General features: G+C 43.1%; 1 protein-coding gene across 1 annotated transcript in view; it reads right to left on the bottom strand.

Annotated features, from left to right (window-relative positions):
- Positions 1–13,790, bottom strand: part of crtac1b (cartilage acidic protein 1b) — a 143,438-nt gene that overhangs the window by 63,613 nt on the left and 66,035 nt on the right. Inside the window, exon 5 of the mRNA XM_061909917.1 lies at positions 8,110–8,266. Coding sequence (XP_061765901.1) covers positions 8,110–8,266 — 157 coding nt within the window. The remainder of the gene's footprint in view (positions 1–8,109; positions 8,267–13,790) is intronic.

The following is a 13,790-nucleotide window of genomic DNA, read 5'->3' as shown; positions in this document are numbered from 1 at the left end:
GATGTTGTTGATAAATGGCTTTCGCTTTGCTTAGTAGAGCTTTAACTTGCACCTAGAGATGTAGCAACAAACTGTATTTAGTGACAGTGGTTTTCTGAAGAGTTCCTGAGCCCACGTGGTGATATCCTTTAGAGATTGATGTCGGTTTCTGATAGGGATCGAAAATAACGCTCATTCAATGTTGGTTTCCAGTCATGCCGCTTATGTGGAGTGATTTCTCCTGATTCTTTGAACCTTTTGATGATATTATGGACCGGAGATGTTGAAATCCCTACATTTCTTGCAATTGCACTTTGAGAAACGTTGTTCTTAAACTGTTTGACTATTTGCTCACGCACTTGTGGACAAAGGGGTGTACCTCGCCCCATCCTTTCTTGTGAAAGACTGAGCATTTTTGGGGATGCTGTTTTTATACCCAATCATAGCACCCACCTGTTCCCAATTACCCTGCACACCTGTGGGATGTTCCAAATAAGTGTTTGATGAGCATTCCTCAACTTTATCAGTATTTATTGCCACCTTTCCCGAATTTTTGTCACGTCTTGCTGGCATCAAATTCTAAAGTTAATGATAATTTGCACAAAAAAATATAATGTTTATCAGTTTGAACATCAAATATGTTGTCTTTGTAGCATATTCAACTGAATATGGGTTGGAAATAATTTGCAAATCATTTTTTTCCGTTTATATTTACATTTAACACAATTTCACAACTCATATGGAAACGGGGTTTGTAAAACCTTGAGCATACCAGTATGTGGAATTAAATTATGGAATGGATTAAACAAAGAAATCAAACAAAGCACAAAGTTAAGAGACTGTTCAAACTACAAAGTGTTCACAAATGACACAGAACAATAATTATGATACCTTTTTTGATTAACCCTTTTTTTATCCTTTTTAAAAAAAAATTGAGACAAAGATTATCTGCGATGAGGTGGCGACTTGTCCAGGGTGTACCCTGCCTTCCGCCCGATTGTAGCTGAGATAGGCGCCAGCGCCCCCCGTGATCCCGAAAGGGAATAAGCGGTAGAAAATAGATGGATGGATCGACAAAGATGATTTTTTTATTTAATATTTGTTTGATTACTATGAGATCGACAGGCGAATCGGTGCGGCGTCTTCAGTAATGCGGACGTTGTACCGATCCGTTGTGGTGAAGAAGGAGCTGAGCCGGAAGGCAAAGCTCTCAATTTACCGGTCGATCTACGCTCCCATCCTCACCTATGGTCATGAGCTTTGGGTCATGACCGAAAGGATAAGATCACGGGTACAAGCGGCCGAAATGAGTTTGAGGCTCTCCCTTAGAGATAGGGTGAGAAGCTCTGCCATCCGGGAGGAACTCAAAGTAAAGCCGCTGCTCCTCCACATCGAGAGGAGCCAGATGAGGTGGTTCGGGCATCTGGTCAGGATGCCACCCGAACGCCTCCCTAGGGAGGTGTTTAGGGTACGTCCAACCGGTAGGAGGCCACGGGGAAGACCCAGGACACGTTGGGAAGACTATGTCTCCCGGCTGGCCTGGGAACGCCTCGGGATCCCCCGGGAAGAGCTAGACAAAGTGGCTGGGGAGAGGGAAGTCTGGGTTTCCCTGCTTAGGCTGTTGCCCCCGCGACCCGACCTTATATGTTCACTGTTTTGTTACAGAAAACAAAGAAATAAGATACAATTGCTATAGTATGAAAAGGAGTAGGGTTAAATAAGCTCTGCTTCTTCCTACTCCTGTTCGGACGTTTTGCAATGAAACAACTGGAATTGTATGATGCATTATTATATTGTATTGTATGCATGTTGGAAATAAACTGAAACTGAACCAAACATTTCAACAACACCTACTTTCAGGTAAATTAACAGCTTACCTTGTACGAGTCGACCTTCCCCTTCACCTCTTGTGACTTTGACTGGAGCAAACAGCTGACGAAGAGCCAACTGACAATTCACCTCTACAATTAATCACAACTTCACAGTTGTTTTTTCTTGTCTTCCTACCTGGCACCACTTCAATATTTTTACCGTTTATGGGTACAACAAGCACACGCTCCTGTGCACACGTCTGTGTAAATCATGCCTCACGTCTGGTGCAGGCGACCGGATGATCCGAAAGGTCTTTTTCACAAAATCAAACACACACACACACACACACACACACTGGTTATCATTTGGAATGGGGACCAAGTTGTTGATCATGACTTGTGGGGACGGACCCTTTCTACAGGTTGTGAAGGCATCCAAAAAATTAGGTACAAAGGCCACTGCCCAGTTAGCTCATACACGTCTTTAAAGGGGAACATTATCACAATTTCAGAAGAGTTAAAACCAATAAAAATCAGTTCCCAGTGGCTTATTTTATTTTTCGAAGTTTTTTTCTAAATTTTACCCACCCGAAAAAAGGCCTGATTTTTGCTATCTGCGAAGCCGCCGTCCATTTTCCTGTGACGTCATCCAGTGATGCCAATACGGACACCACAGCAAAATATAGCGACATTAGCTCGGCTTCAGACTCGGATTTCAGCGGCTTAAGCGATTCAACAGATTATGCATGTATTGAAACGGATGGTTGGAGTATGGAGGCGGATAGCGAAAACGAAATTGAAGAAGAAACTGAAGCTATTGACGCTATTTGGCCATGTCTGCCTTAACATCGCCGGTAAAATGTGCAGACCAAACGATCGGGACTTTCGCATTGACACTGGAGCAACTTAAATCCGTCGATTGGTAAGTGTTTGTTTGGCATTTAATTTGGGTGGAGGGAAACGCTGGATGCAAATGTACATACAGCTAGCCTAAATGGCATGTTAGCCTCGATTAGCTGGCAGTCATGCCGCGACCAAATATGTCTGATTAGCACATAAGTCAATAACATCAACAAAACTCACCTTTGTGATTTTGTTGACTTTATCGTTGGAAATGCATCTGCTTTGAGTGTCGCAGGGTATGCATTCATCTCTGTGCCATGTCTGTCGTAGCATCGCCGGTAAAATGTGCGGACCAAACGAGGGACTTTCGCATCTCTTGACACTGGAGCAACTTAAATACGTCGATTGGTAAGTGTTTGTTTGTCATTAAATGTGGATGGAGGGAAACGCTGGATGCAAATACAGCAACAAATGTACATACAGCTAGCCTAAATGGCATGTTAGCCTCGATTAGCTGGCAGTCATGTCGCGACCACATATGTCTGATTAGCACATAAGTCAATAACATCAGCAAAACTCACCTTTGTGATTTCGTTGACTTTATCGTTGGAAATGCATCTGCTTTGAGTGTCGCAGGGTATCCATTCATCTCTGTGCCATGTGTGTCGTAGCATCGCCGGTAAAATGTGCTGACCAAACGAGGGCCTTTCGCATCTCTTGACACTGGAGCAACTTAAATCCGTCGATTGGTAAGTGTTTGTTTGGCATTAAATGTGGATGGAGGGAAACGCTGGATGCAAATACAGCAACAAATGTACATACAGCTAGCCTAAATGGCATGTTAGCCTCGATTAGCTGGCAGTCATGTCGCGACCAAATATGTCTGATTAGCACATAAGTCAATAACATCAGCAAAACTCACCTTTGTGATTTCGTTGACTTTATCGTTGGAAATGCATCTGCTTTGAGTGTCGCAGGGTATGCATTCATCTCTGTGCCATGTCTGTCGTAGCATCGCCGGTAAAATGTGCGGACCAAACGAGGGACTTTCGCTTCTCTTGACACTGGAGCAACTTAAATCCGTCGATTGGTAAGTGTTTGTTTGTCATTAAATGTGGATGGAGGGAAAGGCTGGATGCAAATATAGCTATAATGAGGCATAACGATGCAATATGTACATACAGCTAGCTTAAATAGCATGTTAGCATTGATTAGCATGCCGTGCTAATCGATGCACATTCTACGTAAATCAACTTGAATTCGTCCCTGATCGGGTTGTTACAGCCTCCGACAACACACCGACGAGGCATGATGTCTCCAAGGTACCAGAAAACAGTCGAAAAAACGGAAAATAACGGAGCTGATTTGACTTGGTGCGTGTAATGTGTTTGAGAAAATGGCGTTGACTACCTAGGTGACGTCACGTTTTGACGTCATCGCTCCGAGAGCAAATAATAGAAAGCCGTTTAATTCGCCAAAATTCACCCATTTAGAGTTCAGAAATCGGTTAAAAAAATATATGTTTTTTTCTCTGCAACATCAAAGGTATATATTGATGTTTACATAGGTCTGCTGATAATGTTCCCCTTTAAATCTCTGGATTGATGAAGTAATGTGCTGATCATTCTTACTGGGGACCCTAGGGAAAAAAGAGTTAATAATTTTAATGATTTTAATAATTTTGCATAATTTACACAAATTTTTACGTGACTACTGAGGACCATTTAAAAAAAAAAAGTTCAAATTAAATATGACATGATCTTCAGAATACAGCACTGCAGCTGTCCTCTGATAGGAAGTTTCTGTTACAGACTTCTGCCACCACCGCTCATCCATCTGTGCACCCCCGCACGTCTGCAGGATATCTGCAATCGGCACACCTGTCTGGGATGAACCAGCCGCCTTCTTAAACCCGCACAACCTGCCATACCATGCCGGAGTATAGTCTTCTGTACCTTTGTTAGCATCCCGTGTCTGGCTTTCAGGGGCGGTATAGCTCGGTTGGTAGAGTGGCCGTGCCAGCAACTTGAGGGTTGCAGGTTCGATTCCCGCTTCCGCCATCCTAGTTACTGCCGTGTCCTTGGGCAAGACACTTTACCCACCTGCTCCCAGTGCCACCCACACTGGTTTAAATGTTACTTAGATATTGGGTTTCACTATGTAAAGCGCTTTGAGTCACTAGAGAAAAGCGCTATATAAATATGATTCACTTATGATTCACTTCCATCCCGCAAACTCTCGCTCATCCCCTGTGACTTCCTTGTTGCCGTTGTGTCTGATGTTCCTGTTGTCTTCCCGCAGCGCTTCCCGTGTTCTCCTGTTATCCCCTATTTTTCTTCTTGTCTCCCGGACTGCCCTTTTGGATTCTCGACCTTCCGCTTGGACACGTTTCCCTCTACGCCTCTCGCTCGCCTTTGATCATCTGCCTGCCCCACGGACTTCCGCGTTCCTTCGCTCTTGTTCAACATTTACGGTAACACTCAACAGCTAATCTACACACATAGTCTTACACCATACACACTCTTGGATTTTGCCGTGCTGCATTTCCTTGGTTAGTTTAATTATTATTGTTTGTTTATTATATATAGTGACTATATATAACAGGGGTCGGGAACCTTTATGGCTGAGAGAGACATTTAAGTAAAATATTTTTTAAAAAGTATTTCCGTGGGAGCCATATAATATTTTTTAACACTGAATACAACTAAATGTGTGCATTTTTAAGTAAGACCAACATTTATAGAGTATAATAAGTCACAAACTCGCATGGCAGCAGTAGTAGCGACCCCAAGATGCAGGAACCAGGAGAGCAAAGAGCAGGTAAGATGCTTTTAATATCATCAACAGGGGAGAATGAAACAGTCTTGCATGTACAGTTCTAAACAATAGTCAAAGTTCGAGCCCTGAGGAACGCGCAAGACAAGCATAAAGAGAAACATGTTGATTGGCAGCCAATCAACAGCAGGTGAGGGGAAAAAAACACAGCGCTCAGCGGGACAAGCAGGATATGGAAAAAAAATAAGAGCATTGTTGAAAAGTAAATACAAAACAAAGAAGCACAAACAGAAAAAAAGTGACGGATCTTCGCATAATAAGTCTCTTATTCTTTTTAACAACGTTGTTATTCGGAAGCTCACCGATGATAAATAAAATACTTCTTACCATTAACAGGTGCGGTAGAAAACAGATGGATGGATTAAAATGTATGAGAATGTTTTGTATTTTGAACGTTATTTTTAACACTATTGCTATTGCTAACGATGGACTCTGATGCGTCATCTATGTTGCTGCTCCTCGATCTTAACGCTGCTTTCGATACCGTCGATCATAATATTTTATTAGAGCGTATCAAAACACGAATTGGTATGTCAGACTCAGCCCTGTCTTGGTTTAACTCTTATCTTACTGATAGGATGCAGTGCGTCTCCCATAACAGTGTGACCTCGGACTATGTTAAGGTAACGTGTGGAGTTCCCCAGGGTTCGGTCCTTGGCCCTGTACTCTTCAGCATCTACATGCTGCCGCTAGGTGACATCATACGCAAATACGGTATTAGCTTTCACTGTTATGCTGATGACACCCAACTCTACATGCCCCTAAAGCTGACCAACACGCCGGACTGTAGTCAGTTGGAAGCGTGTCTTAATGAAATTAAACAATGGATGTCCGCTAACTTTTTGCAACTTAATGCCAAAAAAACGGAAATGCTGATTATCGGTCCTGCTAGACACCGACCTCTATTTAATTATACAACTTTAACATTTGACAACCAAATAATAAAACAAGGTGACTCTGTAAAAAATCTGGGTATTATCTTCGACCCAACTCTCTCCTTTGAGTCACACATTAAAAGCGTTACTAAAACGGCCTTCTTTCATCTCCGTAATATCGCTAAAATTCGCTCCATTTTGTCCACTAAAGACGCCGAGATCATTATCCATGCGTTTGTTACGTCTCGTCTCGATTACTGTAACGTATTATTTTTGGGTCTCCCCATGTCTAGCATTAAAAGATTACAGTTGGTACAAAATGCGGCTGCTAGACTTTTGACAAGAACAAGAAAGTTTGATCATATTACGCCTGTACTGGCTCACCTGCACTGGCTTCCTGTGCACTTAAGATGTGACTTTAAGGTTTTACTACTTACGTATAAAATACTACACGGTCTAGCTCCAGCCTATCTTGCCGATTGTATTGTACCATATGTCCCGGCAAGAAATCTGCGTTCAAAGGACTCCGGCTTATTAGTGATTCCTAGAGCCCAAAAAAAGTCTGCGGGCTATAGAGCGTTTTCCGTTCGGGCTCCAGTACTCTGGAATGCCCTCCCGGTAACAGTTCGAGATGCTACCTCAGTATAAGCATTTAAGTCTCACCTTAAAACTTATCTGTATACTCTAGCCTTTAAATAGACCTCCTTTTTAGACCAGTTGATCTGCCGCTTCTTTTCTTTCTCCTATGTCCCCCCCTCCCTTGTGGAGGGGGTCCGGTCCGATGACCATGGATGAAGTACTGGCTGTCCAGAGTCGAGACCCAGGATGGACCGCTCGTCGGGACCCAGGATGGACCGCTCGCCTGTATCGGTTGGGGACATCTCTACGCTGCTGATCCGCCTCCGCTTGAGATGGTTTCCTGTGGACGGGACTCTGGCTGCTGTCTTGGATCCGCTTGAACTGAACTCTCGCGGCTGTGTTGGAGCCACTATGGATTGAACTTTCACAGTATCATGTTAGACCCGCTCGACATCCATTGCTTTCGGTCCCCTAGAGGGGGGGGGGTTGCCCACATCTGAGGTCCTCTCCAAGGTTTCTCATAGTCAGCATTGTCACTGGCGTCCCACTGGATGTGAATTCTCCCTGCCCACTGGGTGTGAGTTTTCCTTGCCCTTTTGTGGGTTCTTCCGAGGATGTTGTAGTCGTAATGATTTGTGCAGTCCTTTGAGACATTTGTGATTTGGGGCTATATAAATAAACATTGATTGATTGATTGATTGAACACTGTGATTAGCAGTGGAATTATTCATTACTTATCATGTTAAGCAATGTCAGCCAAGATTTATCTGAGAGCCAGAAGCAGTCATCAAAAGAGCCACATCAGGCTCGAGAGCCATAGGTTCCCTACCTCTGATATACAATAAATACTTAGAGCTATCAAACACTCCCCGGTGTCTGTTGCCGTCATCTCCCTTCGCAATCATAACAGTTTCACCACTTAACTGTACCAGCTTCAGCCTGCTGTGCTGCTGTGCCATGTTTTATGGGCCAAAGCTTAAAAATCACTTGGGAATCTTCAGAATGGATCTGACTATCATTTAAAATATGTTTCCCTTTAGGGGACCTGTTTTTTTGTCCCCGTACCGTCAGAGGTCCCCTAAAGGTGACTGTGTAAACAGAGCGATGTCCCCTTTAAGTAAGCATTGCCACACACACAAACACACACACACACACACACACAACACAGGTATTCTCCACTGACCCACCTGTGAACTTGTTGACTCCCGCCTCCTCGGCCACGTTGGAGAGGGCGATGACGCCTTGCGAGAGGTCACTCGCCGCCTCGTCCATCTCTAAAAGTGCGTGCGGGCCCACAGTGCCGCTGGCGTAGTTTGCTATGTAGATGGCGTAACGGCCTGTACCCTAAAGGGGGGGGGGGGAAACCGTAATTTAACACTATTAATGCAGCTTGCTTTGACCTAGAAATAAAAAAAAAATGTGGTCCCTCCCTGTTAACCAAAAATAGCATGGAATTAACATGTTAACTCATGTGGTTAATCCAAAATCTTTTCGGATTAATCATGTAAACACTTTGATTCCATCCATCCATTTTCTACTGCTTATCTCTTGCAGGGTCGCTGGAGCCTATCTAAGCTACAATCGGGCGGAATGCGGGCGGAACCCAGATAGCACCAATGTTATTAAAAAGTATTGAATTTTTAAGGGAGAATCGTTTAAAAAGGAGAATCGATTCTGAATCGAATCGTTATCCTCCCAAGAATCGAATTGAACCGTGTGGTAAACAAAGATCCATAGCCCTAGCAAACAGTGTTGCCAACTCTTCGAGCAAAGGGAAGTAGCTATTATCGGCAGAGGATAGCATCACTTCATTTGCATAATTGATAGCAGTGAGCGCTGTAGGGGAGTTGAATAACGTTGTGGCAGATGAAGAGTTTTAAAAACGCTAAGTAGGAATTGAAATAACGTATTTCCTTGAATTGCCGAAGGGTATGTAGTATGCGCCTGCCTTGAATTGGCTTCTCAAAATAATTAGCGCATGCTTAGTATTACCACCGGGTCAAACTCGTGACATCATGAGTGACACTTCCCCTGTCATCATTATCAAAACGGAGGAGGCTGATTTCAATTGAAATTGCATAAAGGGAAGACGATTAAGAGCTATTCAGTAGGATTTAAGGTCCAAGCTATTGCTATGCTAAAAAGAACAGTAAGCAGCTATGTTTTATTAATATACCGTAGCTGCGTGTGTCAAATATGAGTCATTATATGACTCCCGCCTCCTGGTGGTAGAGGGCGGTAGTGATCCTTTTTGCGACTGCTCGGCTGCAGAAGAAGTGACAACGAGTGACGTGATATGTGCTGGGAACGGATGTGACGCTGGTGGTGCACGAGGGACCTTTTAGGATGTAACACCACTACTTTTATGCTGGCTATGTAAAGAACCGGGCTGAAATAAAGCAGGTTCCAGTCCTAAATACCCAGTGTATTATTTATACAATAACAATTCATGGTGGCAGCGGTGGGATAAAGAGATCAAACACGGAGCAGAACGGGAGGGGGAGTTGTCCGAGGATAATTATGTCGTTGCCCGCACGTGAGGAGCCGAGCTAACTGGACTTTCAAACGTAGCAGGAGGTAATAAAAGAAGATCTCCATCGAAACAGAGAGACTTTTAAAACTGAAAAAAGATAAGGAACACTTCTATAGATAAGTTGTTGATGCTTTTGATCAGAAGGAGCTGGCATGGACTTCATTTATAAGTAAAGGTAAGACCATAATAAGGTTTTTTTTTTATTAAATGTGCTTTTCCTGATGGTATTCTTACATTACACTCAATTTTTTACTGCATGCCTTTGGTAAGTGCCGGAGTAAGAAGAGGTATTAAAATAATTAGCGCATGCTTACCTTTACCGCATGCCTTTGGTAAGCGCCGGAGTGAGAAGAGGTTTTAAATTAATTAGCGCCCCGGCTGCAATTCTAGGAAATACAGTAGTGATAAGCCACCGATCAGTATCGGCCGATTTTGATTAATCATGCAATTTATTTTGACCGTATAAGACAAGGCAGAGAAACGTACGGCCCGCGAACAGTTTTTATCCGGCTTGCAGGATGAGTTTGCTAAGTAGTCATACCAAAGACTATAAAAATGGGACCCATTACCCCATTGCTTGGCACTCAGCATCAAGGGTTGCGATTGGGGGTTGAATCACAAAAAATGATTCCCGGGCGTGGCCTCCGCTGCTGCTCACTGCTCCCCTCACCTCCCAGGGGGTGGTGGGTCAAATGCAGAGAATCATTCCCCCACACCTAGTATGTGTGTGACAATCATGGGTACTTTAATTTTGACTTATAAGAATTAACCTGACATTTTTTAATGAAACTGCTGTTCTAAATGTGTCCACTGGATGTCGCAATAGAAATTCTTTGTATCTTTGTAGATGACGGTACATATGTAGAAAATAAAGCACAAGATCGCAGTACAGTGGTTCTTACCCTGGGTTCGTTCGAACCCTAGTGGTTTAGTGAGTCGGCCTCAGAGGTCAAGACACACCCGACTCATCGTGTAAATAAAAACTTCTCCATATCGGCGTATTATGGGGACCCCCAAACAATGTTTCCTCTGATTTCCAGGTGTGTAATTTGTTGTGACTTCATGCACTGTCTTGGTTTTGTTCTTTGAAGAATGTGATGTTCATGCAGGGTTTATTTTGTGCACCAGTAAAAAAAACATATAACTTCGTCTTGATTTGAAAAAAATATCAATCAATCAATCAATCAATCAATGTTTACTTATATAGCCCTAAATCACTAGTGTCTCAAAGGGCTGCACAAACCACTACGACATCCTCGGTAGGCCCACATAAGGGCAAGGAAAACTCACACCCAGTGAGACGTCGGTGACAATAATGACTATGAGAACCTTGGAGAGGAGGAAAGCAATGGATGTCGAGCGGGTCTAACATGATACTGTGAAAGTTCAATCCATAATGGATCCAACAGAGTCGCGAGAGTCCAGTCCAAAGCGGATCCAACACAGCAGCGAGAGTCCCGTTCACAGCGGAGCCAGCAGGAAACCATCCCAAGCGGAGGCGGATCAGCAGCGCAGAGATGTCCCCAGCCAATACACAGGCAAGCAGTACATGGCCACCGGATTGGACCGGACCCCCTCCACAAGGGAGAGTGGGACATAGAAGAAAAAGAAAAGAAACGGCAGATCAACTGGTCTAAAAAGGGAGTCTATTTAAAGGCTACAGTATACAAATGAGTTTTAAGGTGAGACTTAAATGCTTCTACTGAGGTGGCATCTCGAACTGTTACCGGGAGGGCATTCCAGAGTACTGGAGCCCGAACGGAAAACGCTCTATAGCCCGCAGACTTTTTTTGGGCTTTGGGAATCATTAATAAGCCGGAGTCCTTTGAACGCAGATTTCTTGCCGGGACATATGGTACAATACAATCGGCAAGATAGGATGGAGCTAGACCGTGTAGTATTTTATACGTAAGTAGTAAAACCTTAAAGTCACATCTGAAGTGCACAGGAAGCCAGTGCTGGTGTAATGTGAATATATATATATATTTTTTTTTACTAAAGAAGGGTTCGGTGAATGCGTATATGAAAGTGTTGGGGTTCGGTACCTCCAACAGGTTTTTTTTTTAATGTATTTTAAGAACCACTGTGTTAGTACACCAGTCGAGAAAAATGATCAAACTACATAAATAACACACTGTGATTTGGTTTTGATATATTTTTTGTATCTTGATGGATTGAAAATGAATTGATCGATTGATTGATTGATTGATACTTTTATTAGTAGATTGCACAGTACAGTACATATTCCGTACAATTGACCACTAAATGGTAACACCCCAATAAGTTTTTCAATTTGTTTAAGTCGGGGTCCACGTTAATCAATTCATGGTACGAATGAGTTGACTGATGAACTTTATCACATCATTTATTCAAAAAATATAAATAACGACAAATAAAGAGAGAATACTATTAACCGCAACATGTAAGTCTAAAAAACAACAACAACAACATTATGATTTGTACAATTTCAGAATGTGCTTGTCCTATTTTTAAACGAAGAAACCAATCTGAAGTTGTCTTTATTTTTAAGTTATCGTGCCGTGATTTTACCAGTCCGGCCCACTTGGGAGTACATTTTTCTCCATGAATTTGACACACCTGGTATAAGCTATTTTTTACCTTGAAAACTACACGGTCAGTGGTCAGATCGATGCATATGTCAGTGCAAATTTAGTAAGAAGACTCTGACTGGTAGGCCATTGGGAAATCTCACTCCAAAATACATCATGTAAGAACTTTAGACAGAACTGTTACCAGGTTTTGTGCAAAATAAACGAAATGCACTCGATTGAAATGTTTAATAACATTCCTCAATGACATTCTGACATGTAAAATGTCATTTGTATACATACAGTACTTCCCATTTCAATGCATTTTCTTTATGTTCATGACTATTTACCTTATAGATTGTCAGTGAAGGCATCAAAACATCAAAAAAACATTTCAGGTGACTACCCCTCGAGAGAATGCCAAGAGTGTGCAAAACAGTAATGAGATCAAAGGGTGGCTATTGGGAAGAAACTGGAATATAAAACATCCATCCATCCATCCATCATCTTCCGCTTATCCGAGGTCGGGTCGCGGGGGCAACAGCCTAAGCAGGGAAACCCAGACTTCCCTCTCCCCAGCCACTTCGTCTAGCTCTTCCCGGGGGATCTTAGGCGTTCCCAGGCCAGCCGGGAGACATAGTCTTCCCAACGTGTCCTGGGTCTTCCCCGTGGCCTCCTACCGGTTGGACGTGCCCTAAACACCTCCCTAGGGAGGCGTTCGGGTGGCATCCTGACCAGATGACCACCTCATCTGGCTCCTCTCGATGTGGAGGAGCAGCGGCTTTACTTTGAGTTCCTCCCGGATGGCAGAGCTTCTCACCCTATCTCTAAGGTAGAACCCCAAACTCATTTCGGCCGCTTGTACCCGTGATCTTATCCTTTCGGTCATGACCCAAAGCTCATGACCATAGGTGAGGATGGGAACGTAGATCGACCGGTAAATTGAGAGCTTTGCCTTCCGGCTCAGCTCCTTCTTCACCACAACGGATCGGTACAACGTCCGCATTACTGAAGACGCCGCACCGATCCGCCTGTCGATCTCACGATCCACTCTTCCCCCACTCGTGAACAAGACTCCTAGGTACTTGAACTCCTCCACTTGGGCCAGGGTCTCCTCCCCAACCCGGAGATGGCATTCCACCCTTTTCCGGGCGAGATATAAATATAAAACATGTTTTCAGCTTTTTACCTTTTTTTTGTTAAGTACATAACTCCACTTGTGTTCATTCATAGATTTGATGCCTTCAGTGACAATCTACAATGTAAATAGTCATGAAAATAAAGAAAACGCATTGAATGAGAAGGTGTGTCCAAACTTTTGGCCTGTGCTCTTTTCTTAAGCTAATTAAAATTATGCAAGGGAGTAATCACCTGTTGTTCATAATGATTAATCCAAATTCCAAAGTGTTATTAATCTGATTCTAAATAAAGAATCATTTGACAGCCCAAATTAAAATGTATTCCACACAGTGCCTTGAAATCCACATATAAATGTACATTTAATTAGGAATACAGTAAGAACCTGGATTTAAAAGCCCTGCTGGATGATAAACGAGACTTTAGAGCATTCATACTGACAACGACCCAATCAAAAGCTGACCAAGGACCTGTTTCTGACCCGAACTTTGGAAAAGGTTGTCCTTGAGCATTTAGTGTTGGTCAATAGAAGTTTTCTTTCCAACAACTTACCGGTGACAAAGACAAAGCAATTTTGTGGTATTGTAGCGCTGCAAAACTTCCATTTCGTCAACATCTCAGACCAAAAACAATTTCCTGTTTGTGCTCC

Source organism: Nerophis ophidion, linkage group LG09 (assembly GCF_033978795.1).
Source record: "Nerophis ophidion isolate RoL-2023_Sa linkage group LG09, RoL_Noph_v1.0, whole genome shotgun sequence".
NCBI classification, from domain to species: Eukaryota; Metazoa; Chordata; class Actinopteri; order Syngnathiformes; family Syngnathidae; genus Nerophis; species Nerophis ophidion.
This window is presented reverse-complemented; position numbering and strand designations above follow the sequence as displayed.